This window comes from Physella acuta, unplaced genomic scaffold, assembly GCF_028476545.2.
Source record: "Physella acuta isolate Inbredline_101_S28 unplaced genomic scaffold, ASM2847654v3 ptg000793l, whole genome shotgun sequence".
NCBI classification, from domain to species: domain Eukaryota; kingdom Metazoa; phylum Mollusca; class Gastropoda; family Physidae; genus Physella; species Physella acuta.
Genome location: NW_026732311.1, coordinates 199,751 through 224,721, shown reverse-complemented (window position 1 = coordinate 224,721; position 24,971 = coordinate 199,751). Strand labels below are relative to the sequence as shown.

The 24,971-nt window shown below is 33.0% G+C and overlaps 3 protein-coding genes across 3 annotated transcripts; all 3 read right to left on the bottom strand.

The window, feature by feature from the left end:
* Nucleotides 1-4,079: 4,079 nt before the first annotated feature.
* Nucleotides 4,080-6,456, bottom strand: LOC131950984 (ficolin-2-like). The gene is made up of 4 exons (XM_059313215.1): nt 6,420-6,456; nt 5,722-5,904; nt 5,140-5,259; nt 4,080-4,753 (listed from the first exon to the last, which is right to left on the bottom strand). The coding sequence occupies exons 1-4, from the start codon at nt 6,454-6,456 to the stop codon at nt 4,080-4,082; spliced, it is 1,014 nt and encodes a 337-aa protein (XP_059169198.1).
* A 7,871-nt stretch (nt 6,457-14,327) lies between these two features.
* On the bottom strand, nt 14,328-16,604 carry LOC131950983 (ficolin-2-like). The gene is made up of 4 exons (XM_059313214.1): nt 16,547-16,604; nt 16,233-16,418; nt 15,962-16,048; nt 14,328-14,992 (listed from the first exon to the last, which is right to left on the bottom strand). The coding sequence occupies exons 1-4, from the start codon at nt 16,602-16,604 to the stop codon at nt 14,328-14,330; spliced, it is 996 nt and encodes a 331-aa protein (XP_059169197.1).
* A 3,873-nt stretch (nt 16,605-20,477) lies between these two features.
* LOC131950982 (ficolin-2-like) lies at nt 20,478-22,438 on the bottom strand. Its single transcript, XM_059313213.1, has 4 exons — nt 22,396-22,438; nt 22,179-22,298; nt 21,608-21,694; nt 20,478-21,142 (listed from the first exon to the last, which is right to left on the bottom strand). Exons 1-4 carry the CDS (start codon nt 22,436-22,438, stop codon nt 20,478-20,480), a joined length of 915 nt encoding a protein of 304 aa, XP_059169196.1.
* Between the last annotated feature and the right edge of the window lie 2,533 nt (nt 22,439-24,971).

The following is a 24,971-nucleotide window of genomic DNA, read 5'->3' as shown; positions in this document are numbered from 1 at the left end:
ATCCCATAGAATATCTAACTTTAATTTAAAAAAAAAGATCTAAAATATATAAATTGATGAGAGTTAATTTTACCACATTAGTTACCAAAAAACGTGAATTTTAAAAAAAGTAATTGGGTTATCTGCATCACTGTTATAGGTGGGTAAAAGTAAACTTCTCCGGGATTTGAATTCGAGACTTTCGGGTTAGTAGTCGTGCGCTCTAACATTCGACCTAACGGTAGTTGGGTACTCACCATTGACTGCTTTTCTCGCATGCACACACAGAATCACTACTTTGCTAGAGCCGCCGAAATTTCAAACAACACTTTGCCACCTGATCGCTTGGGTGTGATCAAGATATCATCATAGTTGTTTGATATTGTACTGTTACGGGTAGTGATTGTTTTCTCCCTTACGGCCTATACCCGCCATTACAAGGTGTTATTAAATACTTGTTATTGTAGCGAAAAACACTAAAATCTAACTAAATACTGTACATATTTTGTCTTGAGATATTTTGTTTATGGAATCTTTTGTGCAGTTATATTTTTTTTTAAAAATATATTATCTCTGAAAAGTTTTCTGCTAGAAATAATTTGTTCTCAGATAGTTTGTTATGTAATTACAGCCTTCACAAGTTTGTCATACACATATGATATGGAACCGTTATACCTTTTTTCCTCTAACGACTTTTAAAGATTAATCAAACAAAAGAAAAAAAAAACAGAAATTGCTACCGTTTATTCGTAACACAACATAATCTTTACAATAATTCAATAAAATTCATCAATATATAAAATCCTCGATTTTATTGTACAATATTTACTTGGGCTAAAACTAAACGATTCCACAACATAGGTCGATTTTGAATGAATTTTTATGAAACGTAATTACTCTATCGTATTTTTGTAAATTTATGTGGTAATACATCTAGGAAGAAAACTACATTTCAGTCAGCATTGTGTGGTATGAACGACAACCGTGGAAATTAAGTATCCCCATTGGGAAAACAAGAGTTATTACACATAGTACTATGAATAATTTTATTCATAAAATCTTTCGTTCTACTAACTTTTTATGCCAATATTAAAATGAAGAAACTATTACATGAAATCAGTTGGTCAAAGCCCCGCTGTGGTCAAACCACCTATGATCAAACCCCCTATGGTCAAAGCACCTGTGGTCAAAGGTCCGCGCACCCCTTTAGGTAACAGGGGAGTATGATAAATGAGTTTAGTCAAATGACTTAGACTTGTGTTTAACTAAACTACCTTAATATTGTTGTTTCGTTCAGTTGTTTAAACTCTATTACTTACTTGTAATGTTCGAAAACATTTGATACGATTTTTTACAAAGCACATATCATTACTTCCCAGGTCGAGTAGATGTCATACTACCAAGTTTGAAGTTGTATATTAAATACATGGTATTGATTCGTTATCAATGTTCTGTGTTTTTATGATTACTTTTATACTACTAAAACTTAAAAACACTTAAAAATACTTCGAGTCGTGATACTTAACAAGGGCATGATTGTTGTAAATATATAATACTGACCACAACTAATCAATTAGCTTCGAGTTATTGATTTCAATATTTTGAAGCAAGTAATGTTTTCATTTCTTTGACTAAGTCTATGCATTCTGTCTCTTTTAGTAATGCTCGAATAGTTTTAGATTGAGCGATTGGCTCACAATTCAGTCATGCGAAACGCAATCGATTTTGCTATTTGATCAGCCAAGCTGATTAATAATTGACGCGTTTAATCTTTTAACTATTCGGAAGAATTAGTTCATGAAAAAATGTCAAAATATCGCCGATTACAGTTCAGTTTTATTAACACGTTTTGGGAGTTAAAAGTTTAGGTTTAAGTCAATTGCGTCACTAGGTTGGTATCACCAAGTCCTGGGATTAGGGTGTCATCAAATTCCCTTTTAACAATTTCGCATTTTAAGTTTCAAGTCACCCAATCCTTTACTATTTAATTCCTTAAACTGATGAACACATTGATGTGACAGTAAATTCTACAAATTTTAGATTTGGTTTCATTCACGCTAATGACGTCAACCAGTGCAGACCGCAACCCCATCAACAGTCCTGTGACTCTACTGGTACAATTACATAATACGGTATTACTAATATAACACAGACAGTTCAATATTAATTTGCAATTAAATGTTGCAATTTTTTAAACTGAAAAATGACTGTAATGCAATATTAAAAATATCTTCGGTTTTTCTAGATTTGAAGTGTACCAGTTGGTTATTTTTGGGGAAATATTTATGTCATATGCGGTGTAGAAGGATACTAGAAAGGAGAGGGGGGGGGGTGTTGTATGAACTTCAGTTGAGGTTAGTGTAAATATGGTTTAAATTTTAAAAATTGTCTTCGGGTATTGCATGCATCTGGATCACAAAGTAACGCCTTAAATTAGAATCACATTTGAAAAGGTGCTATAAAACCTTTCATAAAGACCCGTGTAAACAAACAGTGTAGCTAGGATGTAATAACAATAGGATGTTAAAAATAGTTTTGACACCCTTAGCCAATCTTTATACATCTTCACGCATATAAATAATGCCAACAGGCGTGAAAAGAAACCCACTTATGAAAACACTTCACACGTACAAATCAACCAATCAGAATTACGAGACATTCCATTGTTAGGCTCACATCAATAACAGATCGTTTGGTACTAGTAGCGACACTGTGTGCTACAAAACAAATAGAACCTACATTATTAACCCGGTGAGGGTGGTTTAAAAAAATCATATTAAAAAGGTAAACAAACAAAGAAACACCGTACCTAGTTTGCGATCATTTATATTTTTATTCTTCAATGATTTTGATCATTCCATTTCACACCGATTTAAAAACTGAACCTTTTATTCTACCAGAAATATCTCCCCATTACCTCATTCAAAGTGGGAGGTCAGGTCAGAAATGTTTCTACTTCCTCAATCCAGGTCGGCCCTATCAGATGTGCCAAGGCGCCCTTAGGTAGGTTACACCACATTCATGCTAGTAGGTCATTTGCACCAAATTAAGGCTGTTGGGTCAAGGTTTCCTGAGTGTACCTCCTCCTTGGATATTTCGCTTTATAAGACATCCTGACAACTCAATAATAAATATAACATTCAGAAATGATGTTTTTTAGTTGAAAATTAATAATTAATTAATTAATTTATACCTGTTTGCGTGTATTTTTTGTTTAGCAATGGCTTGTTTTTTTCGGATAGTACAGGCTTCAACAAATGTATGCAAACAATTTTATTAATCAAGAACAAAGCAAAATTAATCTTTTGAAATGTTTACTCACTATGAAACGGAATTCTGTAAAACATGCATGACTAATTATTTAAAAATGAATTTAAATAAAAAAAGAGTTTTAATTTAAAATACGTTATAATTTGACAATATCCAACAATATAACTACTATTAAGAAGAACCGCTTTCAAAAATATTTAATTTAGTTTATTTTATTGCTTAGAAAAAAAACTTAGATTTTAAAAAGAAAAACAAACTAAGCATCATGGAGCATGCAATAGAAAAGCACATTAAAATAAAAGAATAATCAATTGGATAATCTTCTTTATGGCCCACTACTTTTAAGTTCTCTTTACTATTCAGTCTGTTGATGTTTTTTTGTGTACGTTTAGCAAAAAGTTAGTTTAAATTTGGCTTTAAAGTAGTGAGCTTTCGGGGTTGAATCGTCATAAAATTTTCTGCATCATTAACTTTCTGTTTATGCTTTGTTTTAGTCGAGATTTATAAATTGTAAGAAAATAATTCTCTGTGTGAATGTTTCAAAGTTTACTAGACGACCCGCATTAACCATTGGAAAGCACGAGAATAACTTAAAAGTCGTTAAATAGTATTTGCCTGTGTTAAATCGAATAGATACTAACTAAACTTAAAAAAAAAAGCTGCAAGAGAAATACATTTTAAAACAGGATTTTTAAATGTTCAAAAATAGATGAAATTCCGAAAGGTTTTACCTTTATATAAATCTGAACTAACAATGTATTGTCCTTTAAAAAAAAATTGTTCGAATTTTTTAAAAAAATCTAACATATATGGAGAGAAAACATAAATTACTATGGTGCTAAAACAATTGGTCTCATCTTCATTTCAGTGAACTGTACGCTATTATAAAGTCCAGTTAACAAGTACCAATTTAAACCTATGGCATAGCTGCTGCTTCCAAACTGAGCATTCAGGTTAGATTCGTGACAAGCCACGTACCACCATGCGCCTAAAAATACTTCAGCGCAGTTACCGGGCCCATCATCATTATCTCTGTCATATGTGGTAAACATATGGTTGTTATGTAACCCCAGAGAATCCCCAGCTGTGCCAGTGTAATTAAAAATAGAAAGCTTGTAGCCTTCAGACTCGTTTGACAATTTAAACCTGGAGTATTTGGCGTAGTAGTTTCCGTTGTAGACTAGATCAACCCGAAGTTCGTGGGCAACTTTAGAGGTCAGGCGAAAAAGATTTTCATTTCCCAGGTAAAATTCCCCAATGCCGTAATCCCCAAACCCGTGTTTGTACTCCTCCCAGCCGCGGTAGAAATCTACGGTCCCAGACACACGTCTTTGGAAGATGGTCCATCCTCCACCGTCTGTCACTGTGTCACACATGCCGACTAGCCCGGATGTAAGGGTCACGACCTTCCGTGGTTCGTTGCTGATGACATCACGACATGATTTGTAGACATTCAGGTTGAAAGGGTCAAAGGTCGGGTTGTTTCCTATATTCACGTGATTATCTATAAGAAAAAAATAATTTTTAACGAGATTGGTTAAAAAAATGTGTAGGAGTAATCGATATCTACAATTTATGTAGATAAGGATAAGTATCATTCAATTATTTTAAAGCTGCAGTTTACAGAAATATTTAAATACTAATAGATATTAGATTATTGCTTTGTGTTTTATCATTGGACATATTGAAATAAACTTTGAGTAAAACTTTGTTTTTAACTTAAAGTTTAAAGGGTGAGGTAAAAAATTACTTATTTTTAATTGTATAGCAAGTTTATTGCAAAGGATCAGACGGTGTTTTAATATCACTTATTACATTTTCACACCAGTAATACACAGCAACAGTAGAATCAAGGGTTTCATGTCATGTTTGGAAGGACTGGTGATTTACCTGGACAGGGGCTTGTCATCGTTAGATTCACACCTGACGAACTGTTGCACAGTATCCCGTTAGAGTATATCTTTGTGGTGTCTGAGGTCATTGTGTTGTTGTATGGTACAAGCCATGAACCTGGGATGAGTTAAATGTTATATGTAACAGGTAAAGTTGTACAAGCAACGTAAAAATATTTTCTAATGCATATCTTTGCTTTCGTGTGGTATAAGCTACAATTCGTATTTACATTCATATTGTTTAGGACATTCAAGTTGTAAAATGATTTCTTTTCAAGTTTAGCCGAACTTGTATCTAAGACTTATGTGAGTTCTAAATATAAAATCGTTGAAGTTCCTACAGAAATCGACATAGCATTACCAGTTTCTCAAAAACAATAACTGTTTTAGTTATATTGTGAATATCTCGGTATATAAACTATTAGAGGTAAAAATGTTTTAGGTTTGGAAATTCAAAAGATAAAAACTTTCCAAGCAAAACAATTATTGGTAATGTGTTGTCTATATTAAAGTGCAAAATGTTTCAGAAAACAAAACCTACACAGCTTTTTGTCATTGTTCAAAATAAATATGTTCTTACCCAATGAGCAGGTTCTGTTAATTTTGTTGTAGGCGAAACTAAAACATGTTGTGTTTGTGGCCAAACATTGACTGGCACAATTTGCCAGGTTTTTGCATGTGAACTTTTTACCAAGAGGCAACATGAGAAATTCACTCTGGTTGTAGGAATGGTATACACTGGTCATGATGTTCAGGGAAGCCACTATAATTTGAAAAAAAAAATTTAAAAAAATTATTGTAATATAAATTTAAAGTTTATTAGAGAGTATATGTTATTTTTAATTAGGATCCACTTATAATTGAATAAAGATTCCTTGGAAGAGCGCCGAAAAGTCGTGAGTTACAACCTCGGGCATACAAATTTTAGCAGAGGACAGGATCTCTTCTAGGAGAGAAAACTCAAAAATTAAAATGGAGTGGAACTCCGTAGGCGATATGATTACCAACTGTGATTCACTGCTGATACCAAGTTATATTGGTGCTGCTGGAGGGATGGGGTCTAATGCATTTACAACATCTGGCTCTTCTCTACTTGTTGCGGTCCAGGCTTTACGCCAAGATTTCCAAGATAGTTGTCATTTATTCATTCATGTAAACGCTAGTACTGTTTGTTAAGCATTCACATTTTTCTTAAAAACAGTTGAAATATAATTTTAAAAAAGTTATTACATTTCATACTTGATTTAAAAAAAAATGAAAATATATTAAAATATTTACCTTGGAAAGTGAAAAAGAGTATTATTGCTGTTCTCATTGTATACAAAAACTGTTCAACCACTGAGAGAATTAACTTTAAAAATCCCAACAACTACGGAGGGTATGAATTTATACTGGACATCAACGGTTCTCAACTTTGAATTTTACGTACCGTCGATAAATCTAGTCATTTGTAGTTTCTGTTTTCATTCCTTTTATTCCCCCGCTCCCTTACTTGTAAATAAAAGGCTTATGGCTACCGTTGTTGGTTGTAAATATTTTTATTTCTTTTTTAGTCATGTGCATAATCAGAATTTATTAATTTAACTTAATGACATTAAGGGACATTTATACATTTGTAACACACCAACAACTCAATAAATGCTTAACATTTATTAGGAGGTATTTAACAGTAGCGTACGCAGGGGTGGAGCAGGGGGAGCGGCCGCTCCCCCTCTGGCCATTTTTAGCAAAGTGGCGCCTTTTTGGAAACTTTTTTAACTCAAAGTTTTAAACATTGATATTTGTTAAAAACTTATCTTTGGTCGGCACATCTATGCAAATCACAAGATTTATTTCATGCAGCAATTAATTATAACAGTAATAGACTAGTAGAGTCAACGTTTACAACACGTATTAGCAGCTGTATCTGTTTGGCATTCTAAAAATAACCATTACGATGCATTGCACTGTTTAAAAAACCTCTACAGGCAGTACCACTTGGCAAGAGGGGTGTTAAGTTTAAGGCAACTAATGTATTTGCTTACGAATAATTGAATTAGAATATGTTACATGTAAAACTTCAATCATAATTACTTTATATATACAGTTTAAATCGTGTAATTTATTTTTTAAAATTACAATACAGACACAAATACAACTGATGCGGCACCTCTATTTAAATTTACTTATGGTCGAACTGCGTAGCGGTGGGGAAATTTTGACAAGTTCATCGACATCATCACGATGAAGTGGTAGTATTATGACAGTTTGATTATGATTACAAATTAAATGAAACAGTATAAACTTTCTATTAATAATTATTTTAGTTTACTAGATCTAGATCTATATTATATTTGAACAATGCTATATTTTATATATATATATATATATATATATATATATATATATATATATATATATATATATATATATATATATATATATATATATATATATATATATATATATATATATATATATATATATAAACAACAACTCAATTTAAACTTACACTGAACGCACAGTTAATTATCCGCTACTTATTTAAATCTACTTTTGAATCAGTATACATGCGTATTGAATATGTATGGGGTCGTCCATAAATGACGTCACACTCGTAGGGGGTCCGAAATTTTATGACGGTCTGTGATGAGGGGGAGGGGGGGGGGGGTTCAGATGGTGCGACGTCACACTTTTGCATTATAAAAAAGCAATGTTAGAAAACGAAGTTTAGACGTTATTTTGCGTTTTAGAAAACTGTTTTAATAAATTGTAATAACAATTGATTAAAATACTATATTTTGACAGAGTTCAGACAAGATTTTGGGAAAATATAGCTGTTTAAAAAAATTAACTGCAATTTTGAGGGGTTTGTAGGCTGAGGTGTGATGTCATTTTAGGGGGGGGGGGGGGAGAGGTCTGGCTTTTTGGGACGACGTGTGACGGATGGGAGGGGGAGGTAAAAATCGTCAAAAAAGCGTGACGTCATTTATGGATGACCCCTATGTTTAGAACAGTCATCTAAAAAATGACGCTATGTTCACTCTGAGTTGGTTATCCACCCCCACCTCACCACCACAATTGTGTAGAGCGACATTAATGTCACATCTTGGTATACGCTGGATTGGATAATTGACCTAAAGTGACCGGACAGTGGTGAATGAAGTTGAACCCCTCCTCCCAACCAGCAACGAACTGATCTGTTAAGTACATTTGGAACGCGTAATGATGTACCAAAGTACCATGCCGCCAGAATCATAGCTATTGAAACGTAAATCTCTGTAAATATTGTTTTTGCAATTACCAGTAAAAGGTGTGTGAGCAGTGATCTAACCCATACCTTCTCATAATGTTAAAAAATTATCTTTAAAGAACACATAAAGTCAGTAGCTAATTAAAAAGTGAATGATATGTAATGGAAGACCAATATTTTAGTTGTATGTAGACTATTATTCCGATTGTTTTACATTTACTTTGTAAAGCTAGTTTTTATACCAACTCTGATTTAAAAAGCTTTCATTATGCTGTAATATTTTAGCATTTATGATGACAATATATTTAGATCTGATTGTAGACAAAACACTTTTGTAAAAAAAAATAATGTTAAGCTACTTTATTAGATTCATAAGTAATTATTGATTTGTTTTGATATTTATAATAAAATGTGTAGAATATACATATTTATATTAAGATATTGATTATTTCCCCTTTTCGCTTGTCCCAGGAATTATAATGTAGTTTTTTTTACAAGGGTTACGAAACAGATTATGCTGCGTTCATTGTTTTTGGTTGTAGTGTGATATATATATATATATATATATATATATATATATATATATATATATATATATATATATATATATATATATATATATATATACTTATATAGAAGATATTACAAATTCGGCGCCTTTTTTTGCTATTTTCGCTCCCCCTACACCGAAAACCTGGGTACGCCTCTGGTATTTAACCACAGCAAACAACAACGGCACTTGAAATTTAAAATCTATCTTACTTTCCAATGCATTAGTAATTATCTTTATAGTTTTGATATTTACTAGTCGTATTTTATGTAACTATAATTTTGTTAGCTTTATCACAAAGCCAGTATTAAATATTTTCAAGTTAAATTTTCTTCTCATCCTTGTTTCGAGCGGCCGCAGGGTACGTGTAACAGAGTCTGTGGACCGTCACTCGAAGGTTAGGTAGCCTACAAGAGTTATGTCGTTAAAACAGACCCAAGTCTTTTGAGTAAAATCTACCATTACAAATCAATAAATCGATGATTGAATTTAATGAACTGAACATTTTTGGTCTAAAACACCGGTGTCATAGAATTGATTGAATCAATTTGTGATAAAAACAATAGATTGAAGTTTTTATAATAGTCAAACGTGAACCTAGTAGCTGGCATTTTTCACCCCGGTTATAATTTTATCTGACATGATTAAATAAGAAAATGAAAGAAGAATCTGTTTAAGTTTGTCCATTCGAGGCTGGGCTATACTTAATAACTGGAGGTAACTAGAATCTGCTGAAGCGACACCTTTCCTTTCCCTGACGTGTCGGACACCCATCAAAGCTGGATGGACTCAGGTAGTTCTGATAGACAAGCCCGGGGTCCAAATTCGGGTTAGTGCCCATATGCTCAGCCATTACGAGTTCAGCCCCCACCCCAGAGGAGCCGGAAGTAGCCGAAGGTACCTTTATGTTTTTGTAACACATTACATTAGGTTGGCGTGTCGTTAGCAGCCAATGAATAATCAGGCCGTTGCAACTACTACAAAGAGTTAAGTTTCGATCATGCACGCCTTAATGCATTGTTATATCAAACTATTGAAACGAAACAAAGGCAGGTAAATATAACGCTGCAAGAGCCACTAGGCTATGTATCTCGAGTATTTAAAGATCTGAACGAAAGGAACTTAAGTTAGGCTTTTACGGACAGGATTCTAATTCATCGACATGTCCATTAATATCTTAATCTCTGGTTGATAAGTAAACAGGTAAAAAGTAATTACAAAATTATTAGGCTCATACAATATGTAAGTTATTAATGTAGGAATTGTATCTTACAATACAAAAATTTAAAAAAAATTGTAAGGCAAATAAAACATTAAATACAATTTTTGTTTCTATTTCTTAAACATTGTAGGTAGCAACACTCCTGTCGCGTACACAGATGTAAAATGGGGCAATTTATTAACAGCCTACAAGAACAATATAATCTATATTGACCCAATAGGACTTAGCTGCACTCTTTTCACCATAGATAAAGTGGTATCAGATCAATAATCTTCACAATTCTATTCTATAAATAGTATCAGTAACAATTGTAAGTTTTCCCCTTTAACTACTTTTAAAGATTAATTGATTAAAAAACAAACATCAGCGAATGCTACTACGATAAAGTTCGTAACACAATATACGTTGTACAATAATTCCTTTCATTTTATTTGTATATAGGCTATAGATTTTATTGTACAATATATCCTTGTGCAAAAAAGAGAAGCTGTAATACCATTATTGGTAATTGAAAGGCTGTTTGAAAACACTTTAAAACTCCATCGAATGTTTTATCGATATATAAAAACCAGTTTGAAAACAGCAGAAAATTACATTGTTGGAAATGTCGTGATCATCTCAGCCGACAAAGAGCGATAATAAATAATCCTAGAAACATTTTATCTCAACTTGGAAAAATAATTAATTGGAGCAATTAATAGTTGGCTTTGGATATTATTTGGGAGTAGGGATAATTTTATTGAAAGATTACATTTTTTTGTTTTGAATTAAAAAAATAATATTTATGTAATAATTTAAAAAAAGAGGTAAAAATGTAAGAACTACCTGAGTAGTATCAACCTTCTCCGAAGCAAGATCTTCCATGTAGAAAATCAAATAGAAATTGCAGAACTGAGTATAATTCTTTAATGACGTTTGTACGTTATTTGAACATCATGAATTGGGGAGCCGGACGTTTTCCCGAAAGACACTTGCCCGAATGCCGTTTGCCCGAAGGCCGATTTCCCGAATGGACACTTGCCCGAATGCCGTTTGCCCGAAGGCCGATTTCCCGAATGGACACTTGCCCGAATGCGACAAATGCCCGAATGGACACTTGCCCGAATGCGACAAATGCCCGAATGGACACTTGCCCGAATGCGACAAATGCCCGAATGGACACTTGCCCGAATTCGACAAGGGCCCGTCTTTCGTCTTTCGGGCGTTTGTCGTAGACCCCATGAATTGATGTATAATGTAGCAAGAAACATAAGTCATTCTTTACAGCGCACAGCGAAAATAAAATAATAACGAACTAGTCTTTGTTAACTATTTCTTTAAAAACAGGCAGTCGTTACCCAGTTATAAGATCTATGTACTCAAATATTCTTTTGTTAAACATTTTGCGCCAACGTAGCTGAACAACACAAAATTTACTTGTCAAAAGACACATTTTTATAGCATGCAATTATTTTAAGTATACAATAGGGATCAGAAGAAATCGATTTATCGTTAACTATTGCTTTGGTATTTTTATAACAACAATACTGATGTTTAATTTTTAGCAAGGAATTTTTCATTCTTTTATATGCTTGATTAAGTTTCGTTCCAGGCGTTGGTTAGCTATCCAGTCACCCAACACATAAATTGATTCTGAAATTCATTCAGCTATGAAATTTGACCGCAAGCGAGTGATGTATTAACACGTTAGAATATTACAATTAATGAGTTGAATGAAATGACTTGGACGTTTTTTTCACTAAACATCGTTAAAACAATGTGAAATCTAATCAATTAGAGATAACTAAAATGCTAGCTTACACAATAGAGCTGATTCGCAAGGCTGTTGTTAAAGGCTCTATGCTAGAACAAAAGAAATTGATATTTTTTTAAAAAAACAAAGCTTTACTCACTAGATCTAGAAAGTTACATATTATCAATTGTCACTCTTGTTGATAAAAATGTAGTATCGATTCGTAATCGATGTTTTAAGATTTTAGATTAATCTATTTATACTGAACAATTTACTTGCAGAAAAACCTTTCAATTATTTATGAATTGTCAGTTTCTAAATAATTTACCTTTTGATTAATCAAATTTACTGACTTGCCACACAATTTGCAGAGTTTATCTAAAATAAATAAATTTTCCAGCTATAGTAAATTTGCTTAGTATAAAAAGATATCGAAAAATCCAGGATATATTGAAGGCATGGCTTTATAGTACGAACTGTGCATAAATAGTAAACCTGCGTCACTGGAATGGGTCTGTTCTAAGGGATGTGGGGCGGAGGTACCACAAGGTTAACAGAAAATGTAATTACATTATAACACATGCCATCGAGGCGCCGTGACTGGCACCTCAAGCGTTGGAGATTTATTGTTTTTGGTCTTTAACCAGCAGTGGATACATGAGTTCAAAAGTGGACTGACTTTGATCACATTTCCCCCCAGCGCTGATAAGACGAAGAAGTATATATAAAATATTTATTTGTTGACGTATAAGCTTGTACAGATTGACACGTGACTTAAACTGGTTATGCACAGCAGCTAAAACTTCATTAAAATCATTCTAAAAAAAAGAGATTCAGTCCTTAAAAATATCACTAGGGAGCGGTCGCCCCCTGCTGCCCACTGGCTACGCCTTTGGCTGAATGTGATGGTAGAGGTTAGAATTTTACCATATGTTAGATTAACTTCGATAATAAACGATTGAAGCTACTGAATGAAAATATTGCTATGTTTAAAAAAAAAACTAGCGCTTGTATCCTAGATGTATGACGTCATCAACCTGAAGTGTCGATGTACGTCAAAAAAGTGAATAATGGAAATTATTCGAGCGATAAATCAGCAACAACAAAAGAAATTCGCTTGAATAGATAATAGGGATTTCAACTAATTGAGTTAATGGCTACTGCGTTTGGAAATTCAGCAACGAATCGTTATTGCATTGTTTTCAATGTCCCAATATTTCCAAGCAGTCATTCAGCGCGTTGCAACATTGTTAGCTGAAATTCTTTGAGTATAGCTTGGCCTGAACTAAATCGCCCACAATGCAATAACTGCAGGACATTTTTGCTTTTGTCTAAAATTTATTCAACCAAAAAAATTAACAAAAAATATATTTCCAAGAAATGAAATAAAACCCCCAGCTTTTATAGAAATTATTTACGCAGAAGCCATTAACTACATTGATCACTGCTCAGCGTATACAGTTTTTGATTCTTAAATAATGAGTATTAAAAAACACATCAAATTAAACCGGAAGTAGAGGGTAACAAAGCATAAAAAAACCCACTCTTGCATATCTTTGTTCGTTACATTTCATCTACTTATTTGTTTCTGCTCTTTACCGATACAGAGATATTGGCAGTATTCAAAGCTCTCAAATGTACTTTGTCCTATTGTATGGCTTCTAACTAGTTTCATGTCAAAATTTGATAATCAGCTACGAATAAGCGCTGCCATAACGTTTGTTTTCATTGACAATTCTGTTGTTTAAATGACATAGGTGCATTCCAATGCTATCTTCTCTTTAGGTTTTCTACAATGTTCGGTAACAGGTTCTAAATCAAAACCTTCTGACGTTAATTGTTATCATTTGTAAACGCACGAAAGTTACAGTGCACAGCTTAGTTCTAGGTATATTGGCTGTAAAAATATAAAAATATTAAGTACTCTTTCCCCTCTCAATGTGCGCTAGTTTAAGGTTTTGTAATAATATGGAGTACTACAGATTGGGTGTGATATAAACTTGGTGACCTAGGTTTCTGGTGACCTAGGTCTCTGGTGACCTAGTTTCTGGTGACCTATGTTTCTGGTGACCTAGGTTTCTGGTGACATAGGTTTCTGATGACCAAAGTTTCTGGTGACCTAAGTTTCTTGTGACCTAGGACATAGGGAGTTAGATCAGCACTATAAGAGCTGACTACACTTTCCTAACAAGTCCGTTCCCCATCGGAACGGTGTGGACTCCAAACCCGAGTCTTTTGTGTTAGTCGTCGACAGATCAACCGTTTGACCACATAATTAATATTGCTAAAAATTATTATAAGTATTTATTTGTAACTAGAAGACCGTTAGAATAAATAAACGTTCTCAAAACTTAAAAAAATGAACATACTTAGATAACTTGATATTCAACCAGTGTTTCCAAAAATTTTATTACAAAAGATCAATACTTTTATTAGATTAAATTTTTTTTTTAAACAATTGTTCTCATCTTCATTTCTGATAGTTGCACGTTACTGTAGTGGCCTGTTAGTGTAAACCAGTTTAGACCCGGGCCGTAGTTGGTGTTTCCCCATTGGCCGTTCAGGTTGGAATCATGACAGCTTCTGTACCACCACGCTCCAATATCCACCACAGCGCAGTGTCCGCCCCATGCATCGTTGTCCCTGTCCAGGGTGGAGAAGGACCGATTGTTGTGTACACGCAGTGAGTCTCCAGCGTTGCCGGTGTACCCAGAGATGGAAAGCGTGTAGAGCTCCGTCTCGCTGGACAGTTTGAATCTGGAGTATTTGGCGTAGTAGGTCCCGTTGTAGACTAGATCAATCCGTAGCTCGTGAGTAGCTTTAGAGGTGATGGAGAAAATGTTTTCGTTGCCCAGGTAAAATTCCCCAATGCCGTAATCCCCAAACCCGCGTTTGTACTCCTCCCAGCCGCGGTAGAAAATAACAGTCCCAGACACACGTCTTTGGAAGATGGTCCATCCTCCACCGTCTGTCACTGTGTCACACATGACGACTAGCCCGGATGTAAGGGTCACAACCTTCCTCGGTTCATTGCTGATGACATCACGACATGATTTGTAGACATTCGGATTGAAAGGGTCAAAGGTCGGGTTTTTGCCTAAAGTCACGTAGTTTACTGGTGACAATAAAATAAAATAATGATGGTGAATGAGATCGAACTTCGTTATTGTTTTGTTAGTTATGTATTTTAGAAAAATATTGACTTCGAGTTTACTTGCTATTTTCAATCAATTAAGAATACAATTTATTCAAGTATTTCATTCAGCAACGTTTATCCATTTAATGAAACATCAAAAGTAAAACGAAGAATCAAATTTATAATACAATGTAAATTGTCAATGTTTCTTCATTTAATAATAAAAATAATTAATTTCTATTAACCTATTTCTATTTATCTTGATAATTTATGGAATATTTATTGGACATGATATTACCTGCTGCGGATGTATAAATTGCTTGCAAAAAATCATATTGTTTAATGCACTTTCAATTAACATTTCTTTAATATATATTTAAAATACGTAAGAAACATCGTAATTAAGGCATTCGGTTTTATCTTGTGTAGAATAAGCCGTAGCGTATAACTTGAAAAAAACCCAGATATAATTTGACAAGTTATTAGGATTTAAAAAATACACGTATTTATCTTAGTCTCCATCAATCTCTGTGCAACTTGAATTTAATTACTCCAAAATTAAGTCTTCTCTATAAAATTTATGGATTAAATATAACAATGTTGACATCATTTACATTTGTATTTTGTTTTGATTATGTATAAATTTTTAGTTCGTACTTAATGTACTGGCATTTTCGAAAAATTAAGTAAATACATTTAAAAAATGGGTCCTATATTTATTCAGTAAGCAATTGGATTATACTCATTCAAAAAATGTTACGAAAATATTTACTTTAGTTTGCAAATTTAGAATGTGTGTTAAGTAATTCGAAAAGAATGAATGAAAATACATATTTAATTTTTTTATTGTAGCTAAAAAAAAAGCAACAGCAACAACCAAGGTTTGTATTTAGTTATTCTCTACACTCGGTATCAATATAATTATAATTACTTTTGACTTAAACTTACATGCTGAGCTGTTTCGTATTAATCCAACAGAGTACACCTTGGTATTTAATGACTCCACAGTGTTGTTGTATGGTATTAGCCCGGAGCCTGAAGAAAAACCAAGGCGTTTTGTTATACAGAAGAAAGCAAAAAATAATTGCTTATAGTTGAATAGTAACTAACTTCTCATGTAAGTCATCTATTGTATGTGAAATGTGAAGAGGAAGGAAAGAAAATATAGTAAATTTAGAATCTGAAGGTGTAAAATCGGGTTAGTTTTAGAATTTCTCACCTAAGAAACATGATCTGGTAACCTTGTTGTAAGCGAAACTAAAACATGTGTTTGTAACCAAACATTGACCACCACAAGAAACCAGGTCGACGTTTGTCAACTGTTTACCAAGAGGCAACATGAGAACTTCACTTTGGTTGTAGACATAGTAGTTACAGGTCGAGACGTCTAAAGCAAACACTATAGCTAAAAAATAATTAAAATAAAATAATAATAAATCTCATTAAATCAACTGTGTTTTTCTATAACAATTTTGTTTTATTAAAGGTATTTTAATTTTTTTTTTAATTTGTGTTTTTGTATAATACACTTACCACAACAAATTAACTCAATGAATATCGTTGTGTGGGTGCTCAATAGAAATAAAGCCATTTAACCGACAAGTCTTGTTACTTAAAACACTAATTTGAGTCCATTTCTCTAGAAAATCCGTTTCCTGTAAATAATTAACATATTCTTTTAGAATTATGCATGTTATATTGTACTGATATAAATTAACTAAATTAATTTCAGAGGCGAGAAAGTGGTGTGAAAGTTTAATTTAACAGAACAGGCAAAGATTTTGGTAAAAAACTGGTTTGTAAAATCTTTGAAATATGTTAAACATGTGTGTCAAACACAAAATTTCAGTTCAGTCTATTATATCCAGATACGCACAGAATGGGCACGCACAAAACTGAAAATTCGAAGAGATGTATAAAGTTGATAAAATTACAAATAAAACTATATCAAAATAAAATAAATCTTAATAATGTGTTACTTCTACCTGAAGCAGTAATTTAAAATGCTTTTCAAAATAATTTACCTTAACATATTAATCACTAGCTGATACAGTAGCTAAAATATAGACTGAAATACTACTGCATGTTAGCTTGACTCCGTGAAGAAATTCACGTAGCTACATTCAAGACCACCGCATGCATGGAAAACACGGTTCGACAATTTACTTTGTTTTTAAAGCTAGCTCAATGTTTTTTCAAATGTCAATTCATTTGAGCACTTAATATCGCCTCGAGTCAGACTTCCTTCACCAAGAAAAACAAGTTGAAATATGTTATACACATCACGAATAATCGATTCGCTACTAGTTATTGATTTTGATATCTTTGAAATGAGTAACAATCGTGTGTTATTTTATTTAAGCTTTGTTTTCTGTTTTTGTTCGTAATCCTCTTGTAATTGTTACATGAACTATTGGCATTGGCTGACTATGCAGTCAGATGAAACATTAATCGATAATGTGACTAATTTGTCAACCATGATTAAATCTGCCACGTTAACTCCTCGAATTACTCAGATACATGAGTTCATTCGTTTTGAAATAGAATTTTGTTTTCTAACCAAGAAGTAAAAAAAAAGTAATTTTATGAATAATTTAAGCTTTCAACTCATTTGGATCGATAATCGTTTAAAGCTGTAAGTTAAGGCTTAATGTAAAAATGTTTTATTGCAGCATAGCATTGTGGTTGAAAAAAATATATCTTTAGAAATGTTGCTCAGTTAAGTTTTAGTACAGTTTTAATAACTTCTATGGTTTATCGAAGCGTAAATAGGAGCAGTTGATATCTAGCAATTTTAAAAATTTAAACACGATACACGTTTGGAAAGAGCGAAACGTCGCACTGCTACCTACCGTTTGTCGGTTGTGTGGACAGGTAAAATTGAACATTTTACCTTTTATTTATGCTCGACAACAAAGACATATTTAAATCCGAAGTAAACTAAAAATCAAATCGGGCGTACAATTATACATCGCAAATAGCCAAGATAAAGAAGCACATTCGGGTGGATTTTTATCGTAGTTATCAAAATAAGATACTTTATTGCTACTAAGCTGCTGCAAATGTATGTTTTGAACATCCACATAGTTTTAATTATTTCTGCCAAACTTTATTTATCTTAATGCACATACATTTTGCCAGCATGCTTAAAAAAGACGAATTCCGTAAACATTGAACTGCCAGAAAAATCTGGCAATACATAACCTGACAACATAAAGGCTCAGATATCTAATTGTTGATTTGGTAGTCGTACAGAACACGTAAATAAAGATTCTTTACATGTTATTCTGTCGGGTGGAGTGGCATAACGGTAGGGTCTTGAGTTCGTATCCGGATTTAAGTAATAAAACGTGTCTGGGTCAAGCCAGCTCTGATAGATACGTAACTTACTTTAGGTAAAGTAAAAGCGCTGGGCATAGTGCTGATCACATGTCAAGGTCACAGAAAATGATGAATTCTGCTTCACTTGCCCTTTAGATACTCAGATTCGAAAAAGAAACTTTACTCTGCTTTGATATTATTTTGTATTAATAGAGTTGTGATAGTAGTTTAAAAGCATTTAAAATTAACTAACACTTTAGATAGTTGAGATACCTTTTTAGCCAGAACATTTAATTTTAACAGCAATTATCAATAATAAAAAAGTACACCAACTAGTATTTTGTGTTTTATCGTTTATGCTTTTATTTCTTGTGAGATTGTTCCAAGTTTAAATTATGTTTTATTGTAGAACTTTCTTAAAAAATATGAGTAATAGTTTTGTTTTAGTTTTCAGAAAAATAAATTAGAAGATAATTTAAAAAAAATATAGAATTTGATTACTTAAAGCTAGCGATTAAAATTCATGTCCATTAATAATCATTGTCAAAATGAATTCATCATGTTAGAAATCTTCTCCAAGCCGGTTTATAGTGTAGACATTACAATAGGCTGCTTGATGTTATCTTTTTTTCGTCATCGATTTACAAGGTCTGGTTTAACTTTAAGAACGTTCTGTTGTTTATTTGAATTTTAAGTACACGAGGCTAGATGCTATATATTGGGGTATTAAAACATTGACCATCGATGTGTTCGATAAAATAAATAAGCATGATTGTTTATACGATCATAATATCGTCATCGATAAACGGGTACACTTTTAAATTATGCAAGCGTGCATTCAGTGGAAGTTTGGTTTTTTTTGTGGTCAACGTCTTGCACAACAAGACTCTGCCTCTCTCCGTTATAAACCTATTTATGTCCAATCGAATTTTCTGTAATATTACGGAATTCTAAACTTAATTAACCCAATGTAGCAGCAGTATTTTTTTTTTGTCTCTTACCGTAATTTCCGTATGACATTTTCTATTGTCTTTAAAGTAACCATGGTGACAAATAATACCCAAATAATACCGTAATACACACAAGAACAAGACGAACAGGAGATTGTTTTCAATATTTTCTGACTGTTCTCCATATACACAACTAGTCTGGTTTTAGCTACAGGACATCTAGTCCGTACCAAACTAATTGATGTGGTACATGCATGTATAATATATATGCATATATGTCATACAAATTATCGTTTTAGAAGCAGACATACACATACTAAAGAAGACACACATATGAAGGGCATAAAATAATAATCACCAAGTAGGAGGGAGAGAAAGGACAATCTGCTTGTAACTGCTATTTAAAGAAACTATTTTCTCAATGTGAATGGATTGTTATTTAAGTAGCAGAGGATACGGTCATCTCCAACCAAACATTGTACTAGTGTAAGAGCATAGGAGAACTGATTATTCAAAAACAAAGACAAATGAATTTCAAATTAGTTATACACACTTTGAAACGGATAAAATGTAAAACATACATGGCTAATCATTTAACGTTGAAATGGCAATGAAAAAAACTGAAATTTAATTGTACATTCTTCAGCCATTTCAGTAATGTTAACAAGTATAGTTCTTTACAGACATTTTATTGTGCAGATAAAAGTAGTTTTGCAAAAGAAAAGAAATCTAAAAAATATTTACATTGGGTATTTATTGATGAATCGCGACAGAATGTTTTTCTTTGATTATTAACTTGTGTTTACTTTTGCTCTTATTAACCGGACGTTAGATATAAAACTAGACGACCCGTGTTATTCAATCAATCGTCAGAGAAATACTTAGTGAACATCGTAATGTAATTTTTCTTCTTTCAAGTTGTAAATTAAGGTTTCAACAAATTTTTAATTGAGTTAGGAATGATGTAACATCGACACAATTTAATGTTAACAATCAAAATTGTAAAATGTAATAGAGAATACAAAGGCTTTACTCTACTACAAAAAATGTATTAGAAACCGTTAGATTTTTAAAAATCTAACTATTTTTAAAGAAGAAACCAAAATTAATAGGATAAGTAGAAATTAAGAAATTAATTATGTTAATTAATTAAACATTTATCACAAATTATGATTAATATGTGTTTATGGCGTCTAAATGATCAGTCTAATCTTCATTTCAGAAACCTGCACGTTGGCGTTATATCCTGTCAAGGTGCCCCAGTTTAATCCTTTACCATAGTTGACATTTCCCCATTTACTATTCAAGTTTGAATTGTGACAAGAGACATACCACCATGCGCCTAAAAATGTCACAGCACAATTGTCAGTTCCATCATCGTTATCTCTGTCAAATGTGGTAAACAAATGATTGTTGTGCCATGCCAGAGAGTCTCCAGCGTTGCCAGTGTAACCAGAAATAGAAAGCTTGTAGCCTAAAGACTCGTTGGACAGTTTAAAGCTGGAGTATTTGGCGTAGTAGTTTCCGTTGTAGACTAGATCAACCCGAAGCTCGTGGGCAGTTTTAGAAGTCAGACAGAAAATGTTTTCATTGCCCAGGTAAAATTCCCCAATGCCGTAATCCCCAAACCCGTGTTTGTACTCCTCCCAGCCGCGGTAGAAATCTACGGTCCCAGACACACGTCTTTGGAAGATGGTCCATCCTCCACCGTCTGTCACTGTGTCACACATGACGACTAGCCCGGATGTAAGGATAACGACCTTCCTCGGTTCATTGCTGATGACATCGCGGCAGGATTTGTAGACATTTAGGTTGAAAGGGTCAAAGGTCGGGTTGTTTCCTATATTCACATAGTTTACTGGGAGAAATAATGTGGATGTTAAATTAGTTAAACTTTCAATATAGGCGCTTTTTAACTTTATTGTATTCTTAAATTTGATTGCAAACTTAGCTTTAAAAATAAACGAGGAAAGATGATGATCGATTATTCAAATATTAAGGGACGTTTTGTCCAAACTGACACACGAACGCGCATATATTAGGTCGCACCTAAGGCTGCAGTTGGATCAATTAAAGTTTCTTTTACGGTAGCTGTTCAGACGCTGAGTGGTTGGATTGATACAATTTTAAAGAATGCTATTTAACCGTAAAAATATTATGTCAGCTTTTACCATTTAGAAAAAGATTGCATTAAGTAAAATTAAACAGAATAAAACTCTAATGGAATTTATTAAAAAATATAATTATAATACAAGCTCTATGATATTAAACTTTTCTGTATATTGAGGAGAAATGTAGTAAATTTATTCCTGTATATTCATACATGGAAAGCTGCTCCTCCTTAGTCCAATAGAGAACATCTTGGTGTTTACTGATGCTAATGTGTTGTTGAATGGTATAAGCTCAGTGCCTGAACGAAAATGAAAAGGATTTTTTTGCTTCAAAAATGAGTATCAGTATTTGTGGAGATAGAACACAAATACATAATTATAGAGAAAACTGTTGGATTCGAAAATACGTAAATAAATATTTCGTCTAAAACGTTTTGACTTTGGTCTATCGACGTTTGGTCAATCACGATATTTGTTTGTGATACTGTTGGATGCAAACGAATAGGCAGGAGAAAGTTGGTTTAACGTAGAAACAATGGAATCTCTAATGCACCACTGAAAATAAGAATGAATGAAAGTGTGCCTGGTATCATTTACTTTAAAAATTTTAACTTATATGGCTTTACTATTTTCAATATTTATTATTTATTTAAAGATGATCAATTTTATTTCAATCATGTTTCAATTATAATGCAAATCATTTTCTCTTACCCAGTGAGCATGTCCTGTTGATTTTATTGTAGGCGAAACTAAAACATGCCGTGTTTGCGGCCATACACTGACTGGCACAGTATGCCAGGTTTCTGTTTGTGAACTGTTTACCAAGAGGCAACATGAGGACTTCACTTTGGTTGTAGACATGGTACACGCTGGTTCTGATGTCAAGACAGAACACTAAAGCTGCTAAATTAAATATTTACAAAACAATTTAAAATGTTATTTCATATCAAGTAATTTAAAATAATTTTTTAAACGTCGGAAGTTTACATCTGTAAGTTACCTGAAAAACTCAATACAACTAATGATATTGAGTAAGTCCTCATTGTAAATGTAAACCACTTCATCACCAAGTCTCGGTTCTTACAAGATTAGGTTGTGTTTACAGCTGCTGTTACCTATAATATTAGCAACCACAATTGTTTTATTGTATGTTTCTTTTTACCACTCTTATTATCGTGCTTAACTAATATGCATTTTCAACATAAGACATTGCAAGGGCTTGCATAAGACGCGAAATCTTAAAAACATAATTGACCACATACACTACTAGTCCATTAATTTCACATTTTATGCTACTTCCCATAAACTTAACACGATTCCTAAAATTGTTAAACGTTTGTAGCATTACCTATGCTATTTACTAAAACTTACTCAAGTAAGTATACTTTGTTGTAGACCAAAATATTTGCATGCATGCCTAAAGAAAATAATTATTTAAAGGTAGTTACGTAATTTAAACGAATTTCTTATCTCTTTAAAAATAAATCATAAAGCATATCTTGAATGCGCACCGACAAAACAACAAAACAAAAATTGAAAAAAAATTTGAAAAGAAAAAAATACAACTCAACGACTCCAGAGCTAAAATCGGATAAAAAGTACAACATATTTTTAGCTAAATATATTTTTAAAATTTAAATGAAAAACAAAAGTTGTTTATAACAAAAAAAAAGCTGCGAAATAAAAATAAGGTGGTTGAACATAAATCATGCTTAATACTTTTATTTAAGATGCGTGTTTAGAAATTCTAGCTGCAAATATGAGTTTTGAGTACGAGTATATGTTAGCATTACCTTGTAAACAAATGGCTGTAGTCACACACAACATAAATGCATATGCTGAGAATCGGGTGAGACACAAATGAATGTTAACTCGCCGTTTTTTGACAGCGACAAAGTTAATTAAATTATGTTTTCACTAAAATGTCATTTTGATTAAATAACTTTAAATATATGTGAACAATTAACTTTATAGCAAGTTACTGTTATAGCAATAATCAATACTTCTCAGCAAAAAAAAAAAATAGCTACTGTTCTTGATTTTTTTCAAAGAAAGAGAAATTAATACTTAAACATGTTATAGGAATTCGTTTAGACATTGTATTTCAACCACGTCGTTATGCTCGAATGATTTTAGATTGACCCAAATTGCTAACTGTGCAGTCACGCGACATGTTAATTAATATTGCAGCTTGTTCTGCCAAACATGTTAAACGTTGGTGCATACGCGATTCAGTATATTCAGATGAATGAGCCGAAACAACTGGCTTACTCTCTCTTTTCTCCAACGCAGAGTGAAAATATAATCAATTAGATTTAATTTAAAATCTCTGGGGGTCGGCGTGCTCGAGTCGGTAAAGCTCATGGTTGCTAAACCGAAAAAGTCTCGAGTTCAAACCCTCGGGCAGATGAAGCCCGTTAGCTGGGGACAGCCACTCTTCTAGGAGAGACAACTCCAAAATCAAACAACTGCTGCCTTGTAGTTTGTTCTTGGTTGGATAAAGGCTATGGAAGCAAATCAAAAAGAAAAGCAGGCTGAAATCGGAGTCAATGGCCTCAATGGCGCAAAACCAGTTGACACGTAATCCTTAATTGTGATGGAAGCATGGTCGAGTCGACAAAAGCTCATGGTTGATAAATTCGAAAAAAGTCTCGAGTTCAAACCCTCTGGCAGATAAGGCTCGATCCCTCCCAACACTAAAAATTAACAACGAAGAAGAAGAAATTAAAAATCTAATTTACCTAACAGAAATTCCTAATGTTATTTCAATTTATTGCAATGAGTTACTTGTGCTGAATTATAACATGTAGTTAAATTTAATTATACTGAATCACAAAACAATTTGCATTGCATCGATCTCTATCATGGCTTGAAATATAACACTTGGTTTCTGTTAATGTTAATTAATTAAGGGCAGACACCACACATGTTTTCGACAGTCAGAATTTTTTTCTGCTATTATGGCTTAACACTAATGCTGATAGTAACATCGTTTATCTATCTAATCTGAACGTTTCAATCCTCAACACCCAACGGTTATTCTTTTATTGCGATGTGAAACATGGTACCCCGGTCAAATTTTCACACTAGTTTGCGGACAGCAGCAATCTTTGAGCGTGTGTTACGTGTTTTAATTCCCACGACACACCACACACTGTATACATTCTTAGTAGAGAGGATATTTAGTGTATGTTTTTTAAAGCGACACTAGTTATCTGTGGCAAATTAACAGTTTGATCTTTATCAATCAAGCGATAATCAAATAATCTTAGATGGGGAGGGGAATACTGGGGTATGAGAGTTGAATTTTTAAATAATTTGTTGCCATCGTTCTAGATACTCTACCTTAAGTAATAGGCTTGAAAAGCTGGTTCCAAATAGTTCAAAATGTTTACAGCCAGAAAGCATATTTTTCAAACAAAATTGACTATTTTACAACATTTGTGAAATAAGTAAACAAACTAACAAGCTTTCCAGATATAAGAAATGCCTACTATTTAATAATTTATTTTTAGTTATTAAGAATTAGTTAAAACTAGTTTTTGAAAAATGTCGCATACACATTTCTTCATCCCC

Bases quoted from the DNA above. Each gene is read 5' to 3' on its own strand.
- LOC131950984 (XM_059313215.1), bottom strand. From the start codon at position 6,456: ATGAGAACAGCAATAATACTCTTTTTCACTTTCCAAG. The intron at 5,260-5,721 runs GTAAGAACATAT...AACTCATCCCAG, and splicing joins TAACAGAACCTGCTCATTGG to GTTCATGGCTTGTACCATAC. The intron at 4,754-5,139 runs GTAAATCACCAG...TTTTTCTTATAG, and splicing joins GATGACAAGCCCCTGTCCAG to ATAATCACGTGAATATAGGA.
- LOC131950983 (XM_059313214.1), bottom strand. From the start codon at position 16,604: ATGGCTTTATTTCTATTGAGCACCCACACAACGATATTCATTGAGTTA. The intron at 16,419-16,546 runs GTAAGTGTATTA...ATTATTTTTTAG, and splicing joins CATTGAGTTAATTTGTTGTG to CTATAGTGTTTGCTTTAGAC. The intron at 14,993-15,961 runs GTAAGTTTAAGT...TATTGTCACCAG, and splicing joins AATACGAAACAGCTCAGCAT to TAAACTACGTGACTTTAGGC.
- LOC131950982 (XM_059313213.1), bottom strand. From the start codon at position 22,438: ATGAGGACTTACTCAATATCATTAGTTGTATTGAGTTTTTCAG. The intron at 22,299-22,395 runs GTAACTTACAGA...TATTTAATTTAG, and splicing joins AGTTGTATTGAGTTTTTCAG to CAGCTTTAGTGTTCTGTCTT. The intron at 21,143-21,607 runs GTATGAATATAC...TATTTCTCCCAG, and splicing joins AAGGAGGAGCAGCTTTCCAT to TAAACTATGTGAATATAGGA.